General features: G+C 41.6%; 1 protein-coding gene across 5 annotated transcripts in view; it reads left to right on the forward strand.

The window, feature by feature from the left end:
- The first annotated feature begins 746 nt into the window (after positions 1–746).
- The window catches only part of PTBP3 (polypyrimidine tract binding protein 3), a 46,667-nt gene continuing 25,336 nt past the window's right edge, over positions 747–22,077 (forward strand). The window contains exons 1-2 of one of the 5 annotated variants that reach the window (XM_083719112.1): positions 747–1,136; positions 11,352–11,385. In XM_083719112.1, the coding sequence (XP_083575238.1) occupies positions 1,129–1,136; positions 11,352–11,385 (42 nt within the window). In that variant the 5' untranslated portion in view covers positions 747–1,128. Of the gene's footprint in view, positions 1,137–1,674; positions 1,787–2,032; positions 2,123–11,351; positions 11,386–22,077 lie in introns of those variants that run through there. The other 4 variants (XM_083719111.1, XM_083719113.1, XM_083719116.1 and 1 more) reach the window with 4 other exon arrangements.

Here is a 22,077-nt window from a genome sequence, read left to right on the forward strand (position 1 = left end):
CAAGTTATCAGTGTCTCCAGTCCTGGGGTGTGAAAGCCATTGCACAGGTCATCCTGCCCCTGTAAAATGGGCTTTTTGGCCACTGTCCAATTCAGTGTTAGGAACATTTTACAATGCAATCCTATATAATGCCCAGAAGTTTCATTGCCTCCAATGAGGTTTTCTTCCAAGTTATAGGAGTGTAGCCTATTGAACTCAACTTCAGAGCCTATAAGCTTAGGATAGTGTTGTTAAACACACTGCCTAACTCGGCTGGTTTGTAGCCCACACATAGATATTTCTACTGCTACATGTTTAATGGAAAATAACCCTTGCACTCCAGTAGCTGCTGGACGTTCCCAAAATGGCTTTGGTAGCAAACAATCCAACTACAGCCCACCCTGCTTTCTTGCCTTCTACGTAAGCCATTAGGAGGGCAGAAAGGCGCTTCTCACAGTGTTCACTCGGAGAAAGCTTTTTCTTTCTCACTCCCCACCCCCCAATTATTATATATGCGTCCATTTTAAATCTGGCTAAACGAGGCAAGAAGAACCGGGAAACTTTGAGAACAGGTCCGGAACCGTTGCGAATGCAGCAGATTATATTCTCTCGTCTTATTGTGCCATCCCGCGTCTCCCCCCCCCCCCTCGAAAAACATTCCTGGAGAAATGGACTTGCCGAGTCTGAGGGGAAGGGCAGCGCGCGCGCGCAGCAACAGCTGCTGTCTGTTGTTATTGCCGCCGAAGGCTCGCGCCCCGAGGTCTCCCGGGGAGCCGCGCGTGTTCATTTGCATGCGGGCGCGCGCTCTCGCTCGCCTCTCCCAGGCAAGGCAAGAAGCCTTCGAAGTCGGGGGGGGGGGGGACACGCACGCGCACCTTGCCGAGCCCGCGTGCGCGCCTCCCCCGCCCCTCTCCAGCTGACGCTTGGGTGTGTCCCGGAGCCTCGACGAGCTGGGCGGCGGCAACAGGAGGAGGAGGGAGGGGGCGGGCAGGGCCGGGCCGGGCCCAGCTGTCGCGCCTGCGCGCCGCCCCCCCGCTTCGCCCATCCTTTCTCGTTTTTCCTTCTGTGAGGCGGCCGCTCCGCTCCCTTTCCCTTCCCTCCCCCTCGCCCTGTCCCGTCCCTCGCCGCTTCCTTCCTCCTGTCTGTGCCATGGATGGGTAAGTACCTGCCTCGCCCCGGCGGTCGCGGACGGGCGGATTGCACCCGCCTGTGGAGGCGAAAAGCGGGGGGGGGGTCTTTCCCCTTCCAAACCCCCCCTCCCAATCCCTCCCCCGTCCCCACCTCACCGGGGCCAGTGGCTGCTTCGCTTTGTGCACACTGTTACCTCTCTACCTCTGTGGGTTTTTTGCCAAATATCCCGGGTTGGTGAAGGGGCGCCGAGGGCAGCGGCGGGGCTGGTGGGAGCGAAAGAGGAAGCGCGGGGTGGGGGGTGGGGATCGGCGGCGGCGATAAAAGGTGCGGTCACCCGGGCAGGTAAGTAGGTAGGTGGGGTGGGGCGCATAATACGTAGGTGGGACAGGAGGGAAGGGCGGCATCTGGCGCATGTGTTGGGGGATGTTGCTTCGAGCCGCCTCCTTTCGGATCTGCGCGCCCGCCCCTCCAAAATCCGGTTCTTCGCATTCCTTCTCCTCGCGTCTTTTGGTGGGGGGTGGAGGAGGAGAAGAGGGGTCATGGGTTTGCAGCGGGAGCTGCTTCTCGGGCATGTGAAGGCGAAGGAAAAACAAGCTGGCCCGGCCTCCTCTTCCCCCGAACCTGCCGGGGTGGGGGAGAAGGAGGAGAAAGAGCGAGCGCGCAACTTTCCCCCCAGGTACGGCGTGACCAGCCCGCCTCGAAAACTTCTTACGTCTTGTTGCGCTCGGGAGCCGTGCAGCTGGCCGGGGCGACTTTTTAAGTCTCTCTCCGTCCCTTCCTCGCTGGCCATTGTTGGATCTTTCTTTTTCCCTCCTCCTCCTTCCAAAAAGGAAGCCTCCCACAAGAGCAACAGATTTCTCTCCGTCCCCACCCCGCTCTCTCTTCCTCTTTCTCGTTGCGACAGCAGTAAAGGAGACGAGCCTAAGTTGCAAGGCTTGCAAGGACGGCGTTTTGTTTTGATTGTTTCTCTCCTTTTGCAGCTGCTGCTGCTGCTGCTGCTGCTGCGTGTCAAGTGTGGTGGGCAACAGGAGTTTTCCCTTTGCGCGACGAGTCGCTCGCGCGGAGGAAGGAAAGCGTGGCGATGTTCTTGGGGAGGGAGGAAGGCGCGTCGCGCATCTTGCGCGGGGGAGACGGAGCTTGCTGGTCTTGGGGAAAGGGGGGGGGTGAGCGAGAGCAGGCCGCGGGAGGAGCGCTTCCTCGTTGAGCCCGGGGAGACTCCCACCAGAGGGGGTGGTTGCCGGAGCGCATCGTGGCTTTTCCGCCGCTGCGCAAGAGCAAAACCAGGAAATAGAGAGCGCCGCCTTAAGTTAAAGGTTGCAGACGCGCCCGCTTCTAACATTGCATCGTGACTCGCGGTGTTTCTGCCCCCCCTCCCTTCAGATTTCTTTCCCCCTCGTCTTAAGCAGATACTGTAGTAGCCCGCCGCCTTGTAAAGCGCAGTCATCAGCAACAACTGGAGAAGCTTATCGCTTTAATCTCTACTTGGGACTGGTGAAGGCCATTAACTAATTAATTGGAACTCTAGTCTCACGCAGTAATGAAAACAGACCCCGTCGTGTTTGCTCTTCAGGTGTTTAAATCAGCCTCTGGAAAAGTCTTACCTGTACCTTCTCTCTCTCTGGATGTTGCCTTGCGATGGTGTTTTTCTTAATTGCAGCTTTTTCTGTCCCGACTGTAATGCAAAATTCGAATGTGTGTTTTAAGTTCCATGGGTTTTGATAGCTTGGTGCATTTCAGGTTCTGATTAACACCCCCACCCCACCACATGCTATTTTATCCTCAAATACAGGAATATTATGGAGACTCTTATTGTGGAGAATATTTACACACACACACATGTGCATACTATATTATGGAGAATATATTGGTTGGTACTGTGTCTGTGCACATTGATCATTTGATTGTTGGCTATCAGTGTTGGTGCTCATTCTTTGGACCATTGTGTGCAGATCAAGAGTATCAGCCTGGTGGAGCATGCATGGAAAGTTGGGTGGTATTTAGTGATGAAGATCAGATAAAACTGTTCATATTTGGCAATATGTTTTCCTGCACTGAAAGTTTCTGCTTTCTGTTAATGTAAACAAGACTCAGACTGGCATTTAAGTTAAGCATATGTACTTTGAGATGGCTCAGTGCCCTTATGCATAACTATGAGTGGGTTGCTTCATAAAATTAGTTGCTAAGCCCAGATTTCCATTACTTTTTTTGGAAGTATACTTTTGATTTATCTTTTTGTAAACCTCTTTGAGGGCTTTCAGCAATCAAGCGGTGTGCAGTTTAATAAATAAATAGGTAATAAATGATACGGGATTATGAATAGTACAATTGAGTGTGCAATCTGATTCACTACTGAGTGAAGCATATCTACTGAGAAGTACGGTAATTCCCATTGAGGTCAGTGTGGTTTATTCCCAGGAATTTAGGTACAGGATTGCAATCTTCACCTCTAACTTGAATATCAATGTTACTCTATGGCGAACGCATTTCAGGATTCTGTTACTTAATAACTCTTAAAAATATACTTTAGTAGATTTCATCTAGACATGACTTCGTTGGGGTTAATCTAACCTTTATACAACATGATTTATCCCCACTAATAAGTCCTATTGTGGAAAGCTGACTTTCATACTGTTATACCATACGTAGTTGGTATAACAACACAAGCCTTCTCAGAAATTTAAAGTGAATCAGTAGCATGCAGTGTAGATGCGCAATTTATACCATGTTTAGAGTGCACATTTGTGTATCGTTTTCAATAAAAAACCCAGTATCTTGAATAAAAGCAGCACCTCTCCTTGTAAGCTGAATAATTGATACTGCTAAGCACAAGTGTTCCAAATGTGTTTTTCCATCTTCAAAACTGTGAAATGAAAAAACAAATATAATTAGCCTACATTTTTAACCCTTTCAGGTACTCTTTTGCAAATACATGGGTTGTAGCACATTTCAAACAAAAGAAACCGATATTCTCAGGATTTCAATAAGTGTCTGGTGGTCTCTTAGTTGCATGTGTCCTATTTGTTAAAAGATGTATTTCCTGCTTGATATAAATTATACACCATAGTTTATAGTTCTACGCTGTATGAAGAGGTTGGCCAGAAGACAAACTTCAAAATCCCCTTTTAGGTGTGAATTTGGTTCTACCAGCTTTGCTTAGGTGCCCACCTATAAAATTGAAATGACCAAACTATGGTTTCTGAGTTTGCTTTAGAAGATTACACGAAATGTGCAAAGTACTTTATATTTACTTCACTATATAAAGTAGGTATAGGTTTAACCACTTCCTAAGTGTAAAACAGGGACGCGGGTGGCACTGTGGGTTAAACCACAGAGCCTAGGACTTGCTGATCAGAAGGTCGGTGGTTCGAATCCCCGCGACGGGGGGAGCTCCTGTTGCTCGGTCCCAGCTCCTGCCCACCCAGCAGTTCAAAAGCACGTCAAAGTGCAAGTAAATAAATAGGTACCACTCCAGCGGGAAGGTAAACGGCATTTCTGTGTGCTGCTCTGGTTTGCCAAAAGCAGCTTAGTCATGCTGGCCACATGATCCGGAAGCTGTCTGCGGATAAACGCCGGCTCCCTCGGCTGATAGAGTGAGATGAGTGCCGCAACCCAGAGTCAGCCACGACTGGACTTAATGGTCAGGGGTCCCTTTACCTTTACCTAAGTGTAAAACAAAGCTTTGAAATTTTGGTCTGTTCGCTAGAATACCAGCATTGAATTTGGGTTTAAAGTCGTACTTAGCCATGATTTTTTAGGCAGTTTTAAGCTAAGGATTATCAGCCTGATGTGTACTTAATACAAAGGCTGTAATGCAGAAGGTCCACAATACTTCTCAGAAGTTGTCACTGCAACCTCACCCACACCATATTTAAACCCTTAAAGCATACTTCTGGCTTGGACATGAGATTTTTATAGGTAGACTAAGGAGAATAATTTTCCTTTAACAAACACAAACCACCCATCTTGTGCCAAGTTCCCAATCAAGTTCAAAAACCATCCACCATAATTTCTGCAGTGCTTAGACTGTTCTAAGCTCTGTACTTTGATTAAAGAAACGAGGCAGGCTATGCCCACAGGCATAATGTTTATTAGACGTATCGTATTAAAGGAAAGAGGAATGAAAGCAATAAAGCACATTCAACACATCAATTCTCTTAAAGTTAGTGTAGTTCAACTTGTAGTGACCAGTTGAAATGGCTGCTGAGGAGGCAGTTCTGAAAAACAAGGAAGCAAAATGGCAGTTGGAGCCAGCTAACCTGATGGAGTCAGTTTTGCTGCCTCCTCAGACACAGTCACCAGGAAAAGAATCGGAAGCAACTTGGTTACAGGGCAGCTTCTCAGAAACATATTGGAACTATGGTCATATTGCAACACTCTTAGCAGGCTGGCAGTTTAACTCTATATATGTTGATTCCGCTGAGTTCACAGGAGCTTGCTTCTAAGTAGACATACATAAACGTATTACATGCCAGTCATTACAGCTATCTTGTGATCTCACTCCCCACCACAATCACTTCACTTATAGTGGGCTTGCAGTTTGTCCTGGAGGCAAAGTAAGTATTAAGAATGAAATCTAATGTGTCTCCTCTGCCTGTGGAACAGGCTTCATTGATACAATGGATTTCCCATCCAGTCCCCGACACTGACCCCAAATCTGCTCTGGAGGTCTGGGAGGCTCAGCAGAGCAGATGTGAAGGGGAAGTCTGTCTGTGCAATAGTGGTGTCCTAAGAGTATAGGAAATTGGTTCAAAGGTGCAAGTTTTTAACACAGAAATGATGCTCAAGTCATGCTGTAAATGGGTGTCTGTGTGCTTAATTCAGCTAATTACAATGAGGCAAGATGTCTGTTGGTATGTGGCTTTACTTATACTTGTATTCCCCAATTAAAGTTAATGAAAATTATATACGGTATCTTTCATATTGATGGATAAGGCAAACAACTGCTAAGAGGCAAATAAATAACCCTTTAATCGTAAAAAAATGAATGTTAAGTATTTTGTGATATAGAACAAACAAATCTATATTTATAAAGGGATGTAAATAATTTACTTTGATACCTAAATAATAGAGCTGAATGGTTTTTTGTTCTGCCTTTCAGGCAACTGATATATCTACGTATCACCAAAACATCAACACAGATACTTAGCAAAACATTTACTAAAAGCTATCATTCATTTTTAGAAGAAAGGTGGACTTGAATGTGTTTTGTTCATTCCCAGTGGTGCTAATATGCTGGAAATAAAATGACTTCAAAAGTATCTTACAGCCTTAAAGTTTAAGATTGCCCACACTATTGATTGATTAATGCTTTAGTTGATTAATCGGCTAATTAATATTTACAGCCATACTAACAGCATTCTTTTAAATGCTTGCAAATATGCGTTGGGCACCATACACCATATTGATTTAATGTTCATGTCTATAATAAAATAATTGGATAGCAACAAATGTCAATATGTTTATTTAGGAATTTGTTGTATTTCTCACAAAACCAATTAGATTTGTAAGTAAAATGACTTCAGATTAAGATGCTTCTGCATAGGATATTTGTGTTTAACACCTTCCTCCCAAATCAAACCTCTTTTGGGGAAGAAACAAGTGGGTTTTCATCCGTGGTCATTGCAATATTTGAATTAGAGGAATGACTGTTTGGCTATGTGGATATGGAGAATCCAAGATAGTACATTTTATTGGGATATGGACACATAGTCTGGAGAGCCACGGTGTGGCTTTGTGTGGCAGCATTATTAGGAATAGGTTGAGTATTTTTATTGTCAATGAAGCTGCTGGGGAGAGGAGTGCTGTTAGCTGAATATCAGGTACAGTGTGCATGTATTCAGGTGACATTGATGTGGTTCTCGTGGGGCATTTCATGACCTTTTTTGGGGGGGAGGGGGCATTCTCATGTGAACCACTTTACTACGTAAAATAGTAAACAAACCTACAGAGGGATTGTACACTGGATGACAAAGAATTTGCAAAAACTTCCTAATTTGAGCTCAATCTAGTCTAGGGCTGAGCAGTGGCTGGTTTTCAACATCATGACCAGATAAAGATTGCAATATACCAGTACAGGCAGCCCTCCATTTATGTGTGGAATACGTTCTGATGCATCACACACATCAGTAAAATTGCGTATAATCGAAACCCATTGAAAAAGCCCAGAAACCTCCCATTCCGCCCCCAACCCACCTTTTTAGTGACGTTTCAGTAACGTCTTTATGACGTTTCCGGGTCTCTTCCGAATTCAGTGCAATGCACATATATACGGTTTCACACATTGAATGCGCATAAACGGGGGGCTGCCTATATATCACAATGTCTGATGTAAGTACAGTGGTACCTCGGGTTAAGTACTTAATTCGTTCTGGAGGTCTGTTCTTAACCTGAAACTGTTCTTAACCTGAAGCACCACATTAGGTAATGGGGCCTCCTGCTGCCGCCGCACCGCCGGAAGCAAAGTTATTAACCTGACGTACTATTTCTGGGTTAGCAGAGTCTGTAACCTGAAGCATATGTAACCCGAGGTACCACTGTATGTAGAGGCAAATAAGGTGAAGTCCTGGCAACTGCTACTATTTTAGGGGCCTAAAACTGATACACCATTACTTACCTTTAATGTATTGTTACAATTGTTATTTTATAGTACAGAGCAGCAGTCGGAAACCTAAGGCCTGTGGACTGGATTCGGCCCAGTTGCCTTCTCAGTTTGTGTTTTTACAAGGAATCAGTGTGTTTTTACATGAGTAGTAGGTGTCCTTTTATTTAAAATGCATCTCTGGGTTATTTGTGGGGCATAGGAATTCGTTCATTTTCCCCTCCCCCATATAGTCCGCCCCACCACATGGTCTGAGGGAAGGTGGACCAGCCCACGGCTGGAAAAAGTCGCTGAGCCCTGGTACAGAGAGACACTGTGGCAGAAATCACGAAAGAAACGATGACTGGCTTCACAGTTGTTACCACATCACAATTTTTTACATAGCGTGCTCACACACATTGTGATTCACAATATATCACCATGCCGAATATTATGAAACTGTTACTATAATGTAGACTTCAAATTGATTTTGGACGGTGTGTTGATGCATCACCCAGCCATAGTCTAGTCATTGAACAAAAAAAATAAATATTATTGTGACCTGATTTGACCGTTCTTCTTCTTCTTCCTCCCATATTCCCCTACTGTTGTTCAAGTAAAAGAACTAGGTTGCAGAGATGAGAGGAATCTTGTTAGTATACAAAAGGATTTGTTGTCCTATTGTTGTCTCAAGAGAATCTACTTTAGTTGAGTGATCTGTGAAAGCAATTTAAAACTACTGCACATTTTGACTCTTTGGCCTGTACTCAAGCTGATGACCCGCGTTTTCTGGTAATTCCTGACATTAAAAAAGTTTCTGTTGAATAGTGTCAACTGAACCTGCAAGTGCTTAATAGGACAAATGACCTTATTTATTAAGTTGAACTTACCAGGTGTATAATTTGGGTGTCCCATCTTGCTATAGTGGCTTGAGCAGACCGAAAGCAGCCTTCCCTTTGGTGCTGGAGCCAACTGTGGTTATTATAACATGTATTCTGGTTTGTTTGCCAGACATCCTCCCATGGCCACTACATCCCACTCCATTCTGCAGAATCCCCCAACCTTTTGGGGGAGACTTTTTGGTGAACTGCTGGGGATGAGCATGCCACTCTGCCAGCATTTTTCTGGATCCAACCATTCTCTTGTTGGCTTGAGAGCAAACATTCTTCATCAGTGAAAGTTGCGGCTGAAAATGTGTAGTGCTGGTGCAATGCAAGGGTCTTGTTCGGTGTAAACTTGAAGTGTTGCTTTGACATAGCAGTTCTACAGCTGCTCAAATCTTTGCAATAGCTTGCATGTGTTGTGCACAATTTGCATCCAGAAATCATCCAACAAAAATCTAAATATTAACCTTGCACAATGTGCCTGCTTCCTTGTTTATGTCAGTCTTCATGTCAATTAATAGAAAAATAATACAGTATTAATAGTACTAGAAAGAACAAAGAAAACAAATGCAACATATTTTAAAATGCTGCTCAGAGACATAGTTTCTCAGAGAGGCATAAGTTATTTGGTTGTATTCCAAATCGGACTCAAGTTTGCAATAATAACTTTATTTTGTCTTTGTCCTGTTTCCTTTATCTCTGTTCTTTCTTTCTTTTAAAATCAATTTCAAAATTAAAGGAAAAACCCAAAGTTCATCAATCATTTCATTTGTATTGAATTTTAGTATTTTTACTAGGGACATTCATCTCTGTACAGTGAGCATACTTGAAACTATCACATATGAAACTAATTCTGTATCTATACTTACCCAACTGTTCTGTATAGTTTAATAATCTTTACAATGGATTGTGTGTTATACATAAATATTTGTATTCTGGTTATGTGTTTTTTCATTTATTTTTGTTATATTTACACATTGCTAGCATAAGAAGTTAATGCTACGTGTGGTACTGATAGATGAAGCAGGTCCTATCAGAAGTGGTTTGTAACCTTAGAGATTTGGGTGTGGGTGTGTTTGGCAAAGGTGAAGATCTCTATTCATTGTATCATTTCACTATCTACCATGCATCTATGAATTTAATAAACTTAAGGAAGCGGTAATTTGATTAATGTTGCATCACATTTTCGCAAATCAAATAATAGTCTTGCTCAGTTTTAGCTAGCAGTTACAGTTCCATACACCACAGATTATCTTGCATCTTTCAGCAAGAACAAAAGTATTTTCTACCAAGCAAGAGCACACATTCTGCCTAGCATGTGTTATCCCTCTAGCGCTTACAACATTGGTCTGCATTACATAGGATTACAGAGCATATAGGAACAGCCTGGATTTTGCTCCTCTTTCTTGATATTTGGCAGGATCTTTAGAAGAAAAGTGTTGTCTGTTGCTTATAGAATACAATAATAATTCTGCTTGCCAGAGTGCCCAGTAGCACACATCTCTTTCTAGAGCTCTCATTTGGGCTGCAGTTTGGAGAAGGTGAGAAATAACAAGTAGTTGCTCACAAGCAGTAGTATTAATGAATGTGAAGTTGAGACATAGATGAGATGAAGAGGAGATACACACCCAGTTTCCATTTCCCAAATTCTTACTTGTAGGGGAGCAGGTGCTGATTGCTGCGGTGAATTACTGGCCAGATGCTGTGGCTTTAACTTCTACTCAATGATAGTTAGGAAGTGACATGGTGGGATTGTATTCTTTAGAATATATTGAGCTTAAAGATGAGTGTGCATGCACACGAAAGCTCATACCAAGAACTAACTTAGTTGGTCTTTAAGGTGCTACTGGAAGGAATTTTTTTTGTTTTGACTATGGCAGACCAACACGGCTACCTATCTGTAATATTTAGGGAAGTTATTAATATTTAATGCTGTATTGTTTTTAACACTCGATTGAGAGCCGCCCAGAGTGGCTGGGGAAACTCTGGGAAATTGTTTGATACAGTAGAGTGTAGGAAGAACAGAAGTAAACGATTAGTTGTTAGATTAATCTCAAGGTAGTTTAAATTTCACTTAAATTTTGCCTTCATTTGGTTCTTGTTGAAATATGTTTCAGGGCTTGGGCTTGGATGCCCAGGGTTATATTTTGTTGTTTGGAGAAGCTATCGCCCTACTGCAGAACAATCTCCTTGAAAGATCCTATCCATCTGTTTCCCAGTGGCTTCTGTCTGCTGTATCATCTTTAGGATGAATGGCAATGAAATCCCACAAATGGACTGGGCATGGAAAGGAATATGAGAGAAGTGGAACTACTTTTCATAACTTTACTAAACTTCATTACCCTTAAGGAAACAATGTAGGATGTGTGGTCTTGTTCTTGCATTTTATTGTACAGTACAGAAGCAATAACTGCTATAGGAGTATTTCACTTTTCCTGGTTTCATACGGTTTCCCACCCTAAAAAGCAGTAGAAATTTAATCTAAATGTGTCTGGCTTGTAAAGGAAACGTCTCCACTACTTCCTGTGTAATAGATGTGTCTAAAAACTCCTTTAATGAGTTGTGTAAAGGGGTTTTGTTTTTTGTTTTTACTACATGTTCTAACTAAACTTTCTTTTTCTCACACTGTGTGTTACTAAACTGTCCCATTTCTTTTGCAAAACGCTCCACAACTCATTTCATTCTTCTGATATTTTTTCTTCCTTAAGCTTTATTTACCACTGCCTGTGCAATAACTATTTTTCTAACTTTTCCATTTTCTCCCATTTTTTTTCACACAGTGTTGTTACAGATCTTATAGCAGTCGGTTTAAAGGTAGGCATCTTTTTCTGTCCTTTCATATGCACTTGTTACTCCATTTTTATTTTCAGATTTGGTATTCATATACATCTTTTGCTTTTGTGGCATTGCTCTGTTTCAGTCTGATTCCCCTCCCCTCCCAAAGAAGTCTCTACAGTTTTTTTTTACACCTTTACAATTATGTTTCTTCCAGTTCAGCTTGCTGTCATTTGTAGCCCAGAGATTAAAGTGTTTTTGTTTGCTTGCAAGTTGTCAAATGAGAAAAGCAGATACTTAATACCAATGGTTTTGAGTCTCCATACTTTGGTTGTTTTCAGATCCTAATGACCAAAATGCTGGGTTTAAGAATTAGTTCTTAATAATAACTATCTAAAGCATTGTACTCTAGACCTGTGCAGGCCATATTAATAAAATCAGATTGTCAGAAACTGAATTTTAAAGGTCAAGTGACTAATACGTTATAGCAGTCTCTGAACTTCAGTTCTGCTAAAGACTTCTAGCTAACCCCCTAGCTGCTCTGTGCTCTTTAGATGTTTGTAAGAACAGCATTTTTATTTCTTTGTTTCATAAAATTAAGGCTACCATGTAATTTGTAGTCTTGGAATATATTGGGTTGTTTCCAGTGCTCCACTTGCATAGTTCCACTGTTGGAAAGGAACTTCTGCCTCCTCTCATGCCCCTACATGCCCTCAAAATCTGCTCTGGAGGATTCCCCAACCCCCCCCCCCCCCGTTGATTTTGAGGGTTCGCAGGAAACTGCTCCATTGTGCCATTGTAGCTGCTGCATTGGAAATGGCTTCAAAAGAAAATTGTAGTCCACGCATGCCAGTGAAAGATAGTGCTCTAATATTATGTTCCTTACAGCTCAGTACGTACCTCCGGTTGCGCATGGGATCCATTTCGGAGCTCTGATCGGATCCTGAGGAATTCACAACCGGACGTGCCTGTTCTGCTCATGTGCACAGCGCGGTAGAGCGCTTCTGTGCATGCATGCGCGGTGAAACCTGGGAAAATACTTCCGGGTTTCCCGCGTGTGTAACCCGAAAGATACGCAACCAGAGAGGTGTGTATCCAGAGATCCACTGTATCTACTCAGAAGTCAGTCTCTTTACCTAAAAGGGACTTGCTCCCAAGTAAGAATACAGGACTCGAGCCATAGAAAACGTAATTGCTTTGTTCAGATAAACAAGTAGACAAAATATGAAAACTTTTTATGTAAGCCTCTGAAAATAAACAAGCTAACAAAAGAATAAATAAGTCATGTCTAATTTTTTTTTGGGGGGGGAATAACATACAATATTTTATACATTGAACTATATTGTATGCCGTTTTCTGAAGAGGTAAACTTTATTAAGACATGGAGATCACTCTTTAGGAATAAAAGACTGGTTTTAGACTTCAGGGTTTAAAAGACCTGATTTGGATCAAATTTCGTTATCGGTTGAGTCATTGCTTTTACTTAACATACCAGAAGATTTAAAGACAAAACGGAAGTGAACCTGGCAAAATATTATAGTTTGAGTTCAAAAGGAAGCCAAGCTGCATGTTAGGAAATATTTATAAGAGATTATTGGTCTCGGGGTTTGTTTGTTTTCAGTTAGGCAGAACCAATTCTGTAATAGGACTTCTGATAAATATCTTGAATATTTGTACAATATATTTTCAATTATCTGCATAGTAACCCATTTTTACAGAAAAATGGGATGCAGGTACACATAACTGGAAAACATAATCAGTCTTAAGGATACTTAAGTTTTAAATAAGTTTAGTGCATGCTCATGCTATACAGATGGTATCTATCACTGGGGCTGTATATGCTAAAGTACAAATTAAATTTTGTGCCAGGGTACCCAAATTCTGGCATCTGAGTGCACACTGTCAGTACACTTTGAAGTATCCCCCCCCCATTAGTCTGAATTGTCCATCTGATGCAGCAAGAAAATATCCAGCTTTATGTTATAACTATGCTCCCTGCTTGTTCTGTGTACAGTTCATAGATACTGTACTATAGTGGCATTTCCAGAATCTCTCCATTGCTTTTTTGTCTGTTTGTTGTTTTCTAGCTGTTGTACTGCTACTGGCTATCTCTACATTTTCTTTACTCGGTTGCAAGTGGCCATTAGCCAGGCCCAAAATGTGCCTGGCACCTGGCTAATTTCGAACACTGTTGGAAGTACTTCAGTCACACAACTCTCCATGTAGCCAGATATCTACGAGGCTTGATACCAGCATATAACTAGAATGTCAGGGGCAGTCCTGTGTGAGCTTCTAAGAGTACAATAAGAAGTAGTGCATTTTAGTCCTCTTCAAATGGTACCTGAAGAGAGAGCTAGATTTGCCAGAGAACAAATACTGTGATTTTTTGGTTAAGGGGCCTTGCCCTCTAGTTTGTTCTCGAGTAATTCTTAACACCTCAGTGTTTCAAGAAATGTATTTGGTCTTTTCTTCCTACTATACTGTATGCTGCATTATGATTTGGGTACAATGCATATGTAGGATTTTGTAAAGTCTATGGAAGGGAAGAAATAATGACTTTTTGTTTTGCTGACACTCTCCTTGAGCTGTTTGAATGTGTGAAAATTCCATGACTCCAGAGCAGCTTAGCCAGTAAGTTTCATAGACTCTACTTAATCAGCACCACCAAATTGCATACTGTATTATAATATAGGTATCTAGTAACTGCAGGAGGTTGGTTAATATAATCTAGTGTTGTTGTAGCCTTTTGAGATTCGGGAGGCAAGTCTGTTTAATTCAATAATTAACAAAGCTGTTGGGAGTCTAAACGTCTCATGAATTAAGAGAGAGCAAAGAATTGGTTCAGATAAAGCATGTTATCTGGCTCCAACTTGTCCCCCCCCCCCCCGCTCACCTTGTAATTTTGTAAGTTATGAGGGGCTGTCCATTTTGCAGCTTAAAGGTAAAGGTACTACTCTGCGGTTGCGGTGCTTATCTCGCTCTGTAGGCTTAGGGAGCCAGCGTTTGTCTGCAGACAGCTTCTGGGTCATGTGGCCAGCATGACTAAGCCACTTCTGGCCAACCAGAGCAGCGCACGGAAATGCTGTTTACCTTCCCACTGCAGTGGTGCCTATTTATCTACTTGCACTTTGACATGCTCTCCAACTGCTAGGTTGGCAGGAGCAGGGGCTGAACAACGGGAGCTCACTCCATCGCGGGGATTCGAACCGCCGACCTTCTGATTGGCAAGTCCTAGGCTCTGTGGTTTAGACCACAGCGCCATGGGGGTGAAAGGGAAGGGGAAGCCCTCTAGCACTGCCCCTTCTTGCTGTCCATGTCACCCTCCGCTTGCGTAGACTCCCCATGATTACATCCCAGTTTTTCAGAGTCCTAAATCAAATGGGAAGCCTACACACGTTGTGAAGGCTCCCCACGGCAGAAGTTATCACTTCAGCTTGTGAAGGACAACTGACAGGCAATAGTAGCGTGCTTGTCTTTGCTTCCCCCTTGTATGTTGATTAAACATAGTAGAACACCTGAATAGAATTGTACAGTGATAAGAAAGAGTTACACAAATTGCATATATGTTATCTTTTTGAAAAGTTATCTTTTAGGACTCCTTACTAATCAGAATCTATACAGTTTTAGGTTCAGCACCAGAAGCATAATAAATACATTTTTCATTAGTTTGAAAGTTAAGAAGTAGCACTCACCTGTTGAAGTCCGACAGCATTTGAAATTGTTGGGTTTCTTACAGATGAATTGCACATTTTAATTCTGGATTTTACTTTCTCTGTTCAGACCATCTGTGGTCAATTTAATTTTTTGAGGTTGCTTGTAGAAAAGAGGTTGATTGAGAAAAGAGGTAAGATTGACAGCTGTTGGAACACTAAGCCTTCTAACAGTTGCCTCTTTTCAGTTGCTAACAGTTTACTAACCAGTTATAGAGGCCTAATACCAATCTTTTGCTCAAATTTATTGTGGTCACCTCCCAGGCAGAGTTCATTTTCATACCAGACAGATTATTTAGCTAGATCAGTGTTATTTCAAACTTGCCATCTTTTTGGAATAATTTCTATACTTTTCTGAGAAGGGATCCCTGCATATTGTAGATGATCCTTTGTGCATGCAGTCAAGAAATAATAGTGCATTCTGGACCATGTCTACTCAGAAGTAAGTCCTGTTGAATCCAATGGGTCTCCCCCACCCCGGTAAATGGTGTTATGATTGCAGCCTTGGACTGCAAACACCCAACAGTGCAAAAACAGTCTTGTGGATGCACATTGACAGGGTATATGGAATACAACTTATTTTTTTCATAAATCTAGTCTTAACAGTTTTATTGTTGGATTTCTAAGGAATCTGTAATATGCTTCCAAGGAGCCCTAAGACATTCTAATATGGTTTGAAAAGTTCTTATCCAGAGCAATTCATTTCTAACCATAGAATCCAGAGCAATTGTTTTGTTGCCTTAAGAACTTCTTGCTGTTATTTCAAGTAAGTCAGATCCATAATTAGTAGGACATCTTCATTCCAGGATACAACCAATATGTTTTCTAGTTACCTCACTTTCACAGTCAAGGTTTCGACTTGTGTATTCCTGAGTGGCATACAAGTATGTTATTAACCAGATGCAATGTCAACCTAAATTTCTTCAAAACAACCATGATACCCCCTTCCATCCCTGAAAGTTTTCTTAAGGTTGCTAAGAGAAAAACAATAGAGTTGTATATCACAATATCACTTTCAGCCAATTGTCACCTAGGATTTTTCTTTCTTGAATGTAATAATGCTTGCTCCTCTGGCAGGATCTGATAATTTACTCTTGCAGAATTCACTTTAAGATGGAGGAAATGTGCCTCCTAGTTCCTTTTTTGCTCATTTATTTTAACATTGTTTCCTTAATTGCCATACATTTTCTGCTTTGTGACACTGAGTAGTCATTTGTCATTTAAAATTAGTGTTGTAATTTCAGTGTCTGTGGGGGATCACACGAGTTTTCTAACAGGACTGACTTAGCTAATAAGACTTCCTGGGAGATAATAGTCCTGAATGTTCTTAACTTCATCCTTTTTATAATTATATATGAACAGTTCCAAGTAGTATATAATAAGCAGTATGCAATAAGCAGTTTACATAGGAAAGAAGCAGTTGCTCCCATAGTACTTCTTATTATTCAGTATAGGCCATATTGTCAATTTGGTTTCCATGATATTTAGAGTTTAAATACTGTTGGGTTAGGTTGGCACTTATTAACTTTATTTAAGTTTAGGGTTAATAAGCTTTATTGCTTTAAATAACTAAGTATTGATTTAATTATTGAGTTATTAAATTACAATTTTAGTCAACTACTTCAAGAATGCCTATATTCATGGTTGGAGCGGTTGGTTAAATGCACTGTTCATGTTTGGTTGTCCTAAATATGTTGTTTGCTTCTAACAAAAACTACAATTGGGCATTTCCTTAAGCATCTCAAACTTGCTTATATTTTTGGTAATACAGAAGCCAGTTATTTAATTGGTTGAATTGTAGTTTAAGGGTGCTTTCTTTAAGTATCATTTGACTATGAAAAAAATACAAGTGACTCATACATATTGTGGTTTTATGTAGCCACTAACTCCACAGCTATGTGTGAAAAGTCCAAGATTTTCTGCATTTGCAGTTTCTCAATTGCTTATTTTTCACTTTGTTAGCTGAACACTTTGAGACTGACTTTCACATTGTATATGTTGCCCAGGAGACTTCAACTGGGATGGCAAAAAACCACATATTTCTAATGGAAATATGTAGGTACAAGATAGGAAGAAACATTGGTCACAACTGTACATTATAGATGCAGTGGTGGACTGGATGTTTATCAATAAAGTGAGGTTGAATCTGGAAAAGATGCAGGCCATGTGGGTGGGTGATTGCCGTGTCTGGGAGATAGATCTGTTACATTCCCCCTGAAGGAGGAGGTGCACAGTCTGGGGATGCTCTTCGATCCATCTCTGTCACTTGAAGCTCTGTGACTCCTACATCAGCTGTAACCATTCCTGGACAACACAGTAGCCTGACCACAGTGGTCTATGCATTCGTAACCTCAAGGCTTGATTATTGTAATACGCTTTTATATGGGGCTGGCCCTGTATCTGGTCCAGAAGCTTCATCTAGCACAGATGCAGCAACCAGGTGGCTCACAGGAACAGATAACTGGCAATGTGGTACCCTGCTGCTGTTAGAGTTGCGCTTGTTGCTGATTTACTAAAAGGCCAGGTTCAAGGTACTTGTGTTAATTCACAATGTTCTGAACAACTTTGGCTCAAAGTACCTTAAGTATTGTTACATCCCTCCTTGATCACTGAGATCCGGGTTCCCCACGACCCTCATGTTTGGCTCGCCTTCACTAGGGATCAAGCCTTTAGCATGGCATGCCCTGCGCTTTGAAACTCTATTCTAGCAGAGGTTTAGCAGAGGCCTGTGCAATATGAAATTTCTCCTTTAACCGATTAGTATTTATGTTTTGTTTGATATTTTTCACTGATTTTATTCTTACATGTTGTATACCACGATATATTGTTAATGAAAGTGCAGGTTATAAATACATAAATATAAAGAAATGTACCCCACCCCCACCCCAATTTAGCTTGCTATCAGATACTGTGTACAGTTGGCCATAGCTTGGATCCTGAATGCCTTGGTACTCAGACGTTTTGGCTCCCAAACCCGGAAGTAAGTGTTTTGGTTTGCGAACATTGTTTGGAACCCAGGCAGTCAGAAGCTGCGCTTTGGTTTCCAAATGTTTTGGAAATTGAATGGACTTCCGAACGGATTCCATTCAACTTCCAAAGTACGACTGTATTGCTATTGAGGTAAATTTCCAGACCCAAACATTACTGGTGCCCACTTCTCTGTTCCTTGCAAATTTCTGCTGCATTTTACGTCTTTGCAGAATAGATAAGGGGCAAACACATGGATACAATTCATGAGCACAGTTTGTCCAGGGCAGGAGCTGGACTTAGCACACTGTTCACATTTTCCTGGTTGGGGAACCAAAAGCTGTAGGATCATTGAGGCCACCCCCTGAACTTGAACCTGTACTTGGAAGTGGTTTTTTTTTTTAACATGAAACCTTTCTCAGTCAAAAATTACCACCAATTTCTCAAAGGATAGTCTCATACTTTAACTTGGTGAAAAGAGAATTCTAGAAATATTCTAAGGCCTTTGTGAATGAAGAGTCTCTTGAGCTTTAGGTATCTTGATTTTATTATTCCTTGTAGTCCTTACATAGTTGCTGAAGCCATTCCTTCAATTATAGGCATCCTTTCCACCGGCTCTTTAATTACAGTCTTGTGTGCCTTTTGTTAGGCCCACAGTATCTTGTTACTGATCTAGCAGGCAGCCTCAATAATTGATACATGAGACAATGGAACTAGCTGCATGCTAACTAACTGTGCCAGTGAGAAGGCAAGGCTGAAACAGCTGCTCCCTCTGTTAATTTAACAGCCCTGTTTCTAGGGAGATTGCTGATCAACTTGTTGGACTAGTATTGGAATGGGACGTCTTTGTTGTCAGTGAAGCTTGTTGCTATCTCATTTAGGTAATTTGGCATCATGAAATGGTATGTATGTAGGGCCAACACAACCATGATATTTTGCTTCTAGATTTTCTCTGTCAGATTTTTTTACCATCTGAGGCCAGCTTTCCTTGTCAAAGCCTAAATGGCTCTTCTTCACGAATCAACATTCGCATCTGCATTCCTGCAAGGAGCTCAGAGCAGCAGTGTAGCTTCACACAGCTACCCTGTGAGAGTGGCTTAGGCTGAGGCTGACTTGCTCAAGGCTTCATAGCTGAACGGGACTTTTGAACTGAAACCCAACCCTCTGGCTACTGCGCCACACGGACTTTGTTTATACTGGAAAATGGAAATCTTGGGATCTATGTAAGTGACACCAGAAGCTCTTTTGCATGTGTTAGGTTACTTCATTCTAAAGAGTTCCCAGCTGGAACTAAAATAGTACCCAAAAAATGTGATGATAGTTATTTTTAATTCACCCCAAATTTCAGTATTGTTTCCTGCTGTTTTTGCCCTTTTCACTTGAGGTGAAAGATTACCAAGCGAGCCCACCCATCATTTGGCACTTTTGGAAGGGGGTTGCCTAATGGCATTTTGTACAAATTTTCATCAAGCTTGTACTAATATCAAAAGGCTGAAATTGAAGTTCTGTAAAGTAGCAGGCAAGTGGAACACGTTCTAGCAGGACTGGGGAAGATTACCAAGGGTGCTTCTCTCTCAGCACCTATTGTTATTATTGTTGTTGTTGTTACTTCTCCGTTTATGAATTGCATCTCATGAGGCACCTCAAAGCAATTTACAATATGACCGAAACATTAAACATGATTAAAACAGTTTTATATATGTAGCTTACCTATATGTTTGCTTGTAGAGTAGAATTTTATTCCGCCCCTGCAAGATAGGTGACTAGATCAATGTTTGAAAGCAATGTGAGATTTGCATATCAATATTAATTTTGAAATATATGTTTGTAATATAATAGTACAAGACCCTTGTTTCTGATTTCCTATACACCGAGTATAAGAGTCTTAATGGTTTGTGTTCATTTTGTAATAGAACATGTTAGTGCAGAAGCTCAGGTTACTAATTTTTTGCTCACTCTTGTCTAAATAGCTGTACTTGTATGAACCAGGATATTCTAGTCTGGTTGAACTTGAATGTCAGCTATTCACATAAAATATGCCAACAATACGAAGATCTTCTTTGGAATCACATAGTGAAATCTAAATGTTGACACATCTGAGATATTTGAAGCTACCACTCTTATCATTCCAGATGTATTGCAGCATCAGTGACTATTTGTGATAATGCCAGGTGGCTGTTAATGTGCCACTGAAACAGAGAATGGAGGAGGAGGGATGAGCCGTAACAGTGAACTACACATCTATGGCACTTTTAAGAAATAAAAATTGACAAACATTTTGCCTCATTTTGAACTAAACGTAAAACATACATCTATTAAGGATGTGCTGCCGTCTGGTTTGAAATATGTTTGATTTAGATTATTTAAAGTAAAAAGTACTTCGAACTCTGGTGCATAGCTATTTAGGGAGTGATTAAGGCATAATATAGACTTTACTAGATTATGGTGAAATTGGAAATTCGACTCCTGTGCCTCAAACTAGAAGGATTTGCTTTGTGACAGCAGTCAGTTAATCAAGAGTGTGTGCATATGAGAAACCCAATCCATTTATTTTTAAGAGTTAGTCATATGAATTGTGTGACGCATACTTGAAAGCAGTCCCCACACATTTATTGTTGATATTATTTTTTGAATTTTCAAAATACACGTTTTACTGTTTTTACTGATAATTTCATTGTATTCTTTTTGGGAGATGGGATGAGGTTTTATTACAGTCAGGACACCCTTCGCTGACTTAACCCGTGGGCCCGTAAGGCCAGCCCAAACAGGTCTTCCAAGGAGGCTTTATTTTATAGCCTGCAAAAATAAATAGGATTGATTAAATATTTGTAGTCCACAATGAGTTTAGTTTCTATTGGAAAACCCACTCTCTTCTATTGCCTGTAACTTTGATGTTTTCCGGGCAAATGATATGAAATGCTCAAACATTTTGAAGTATAAAAATTGGCAAGTGCCAGGCAGGTTAAGCAAAGGGTTCCTGTCTTAGTGGTAGTTAAAAGGGGAACATTGTGTAAAGTCTGCTCTTATTTTTTAGCGGAAGACCTAAGCAGTCTGCCCAAGTAGCATGATACTACTACAGGCAGAATCTACTACTTGCCTAGGACATCAGAACATGCTAGATTGGAGACAGATTAGAGAGGTCCCAATTAAGAGGAAGTGTGCATGCACATTCTATAAAATTCAACCAAGTGGCATTGCAGGGAATGCCCGGGGTACCAATGAAGGCCTTTGCAAGCTCCACAGTGCATATGGGCACCAGTTTGCCAGCCTTTGCTCCAGGAGCACAACTTGATATGATCTTAGATTCACTATGCTATTCTCTGAAATAGTGATCCATTTACTATTGCTTATTTGTAGTATGGCCCACTGGACCAAGAATCCTCCCATTTAACACAGATGTAACCTCATACTCTGCCCAAATCATTGACTGTTTAAATCTGGGGTATTAAATGTGGGTAGGGGGTAAGTATTCAAATTAATTGCTTTGAGTTGCGGTACTTTGTGAGTAAGGAAAGTATAATTTTCTCAGACATGGCACCTTTGTGTATCCATAGGAGCCAACTCCTTGGGGCCCAAGGGGCCTTGGCCCCCCCATAAAATATTTCAGGGGGTTGCCCCCTCCAAAGTTAATGAGCATTGCCATTCAAATGGTGTGTGTGCACCTCATAGTGATTGATTCTGTGGGGCGGAGCTTGCCTGCCACCTGCCACCACCAAATACCGTATTTTTTGCTCTATAAAACTCACTTTTTCCCTCCTAGAAAGTAAGGGGAAATGTGTGTGCGTTTTATGGAGCGAATGCAGGCTGTGCAGCTATCACAGAAGCCAGAACAGCAACAGGGATTGCTGCTTTCACTGCGCAGCGATCCCTCTTGCTGTTCTGGCTTCTGAGATTCAGAATACTTTTTTTCTTGTTTTCCTCCTCCAAAAGCTAGGTGCGTCTTGTGGTCTGGTGCGTCTTATAGAGGGAAAAATACGGTAGTTTATTCAAGTTGGCACTTCTGTATGTGAATTTAAAAATGACAAAGCAGAAGCAGAGAGTGTCATGCAATATG

Source organism: Podarcis gaigeae (assembly GCF_964106915.1).
Source record: "Podarcis gaigeae genome assembly, chromosome: 17".
NCBI lineage: Eukaryota > Metazoa > Chordata > Lepidosauria > Squamata > Lacertidae > Podarcis > Podarcis gaigeae.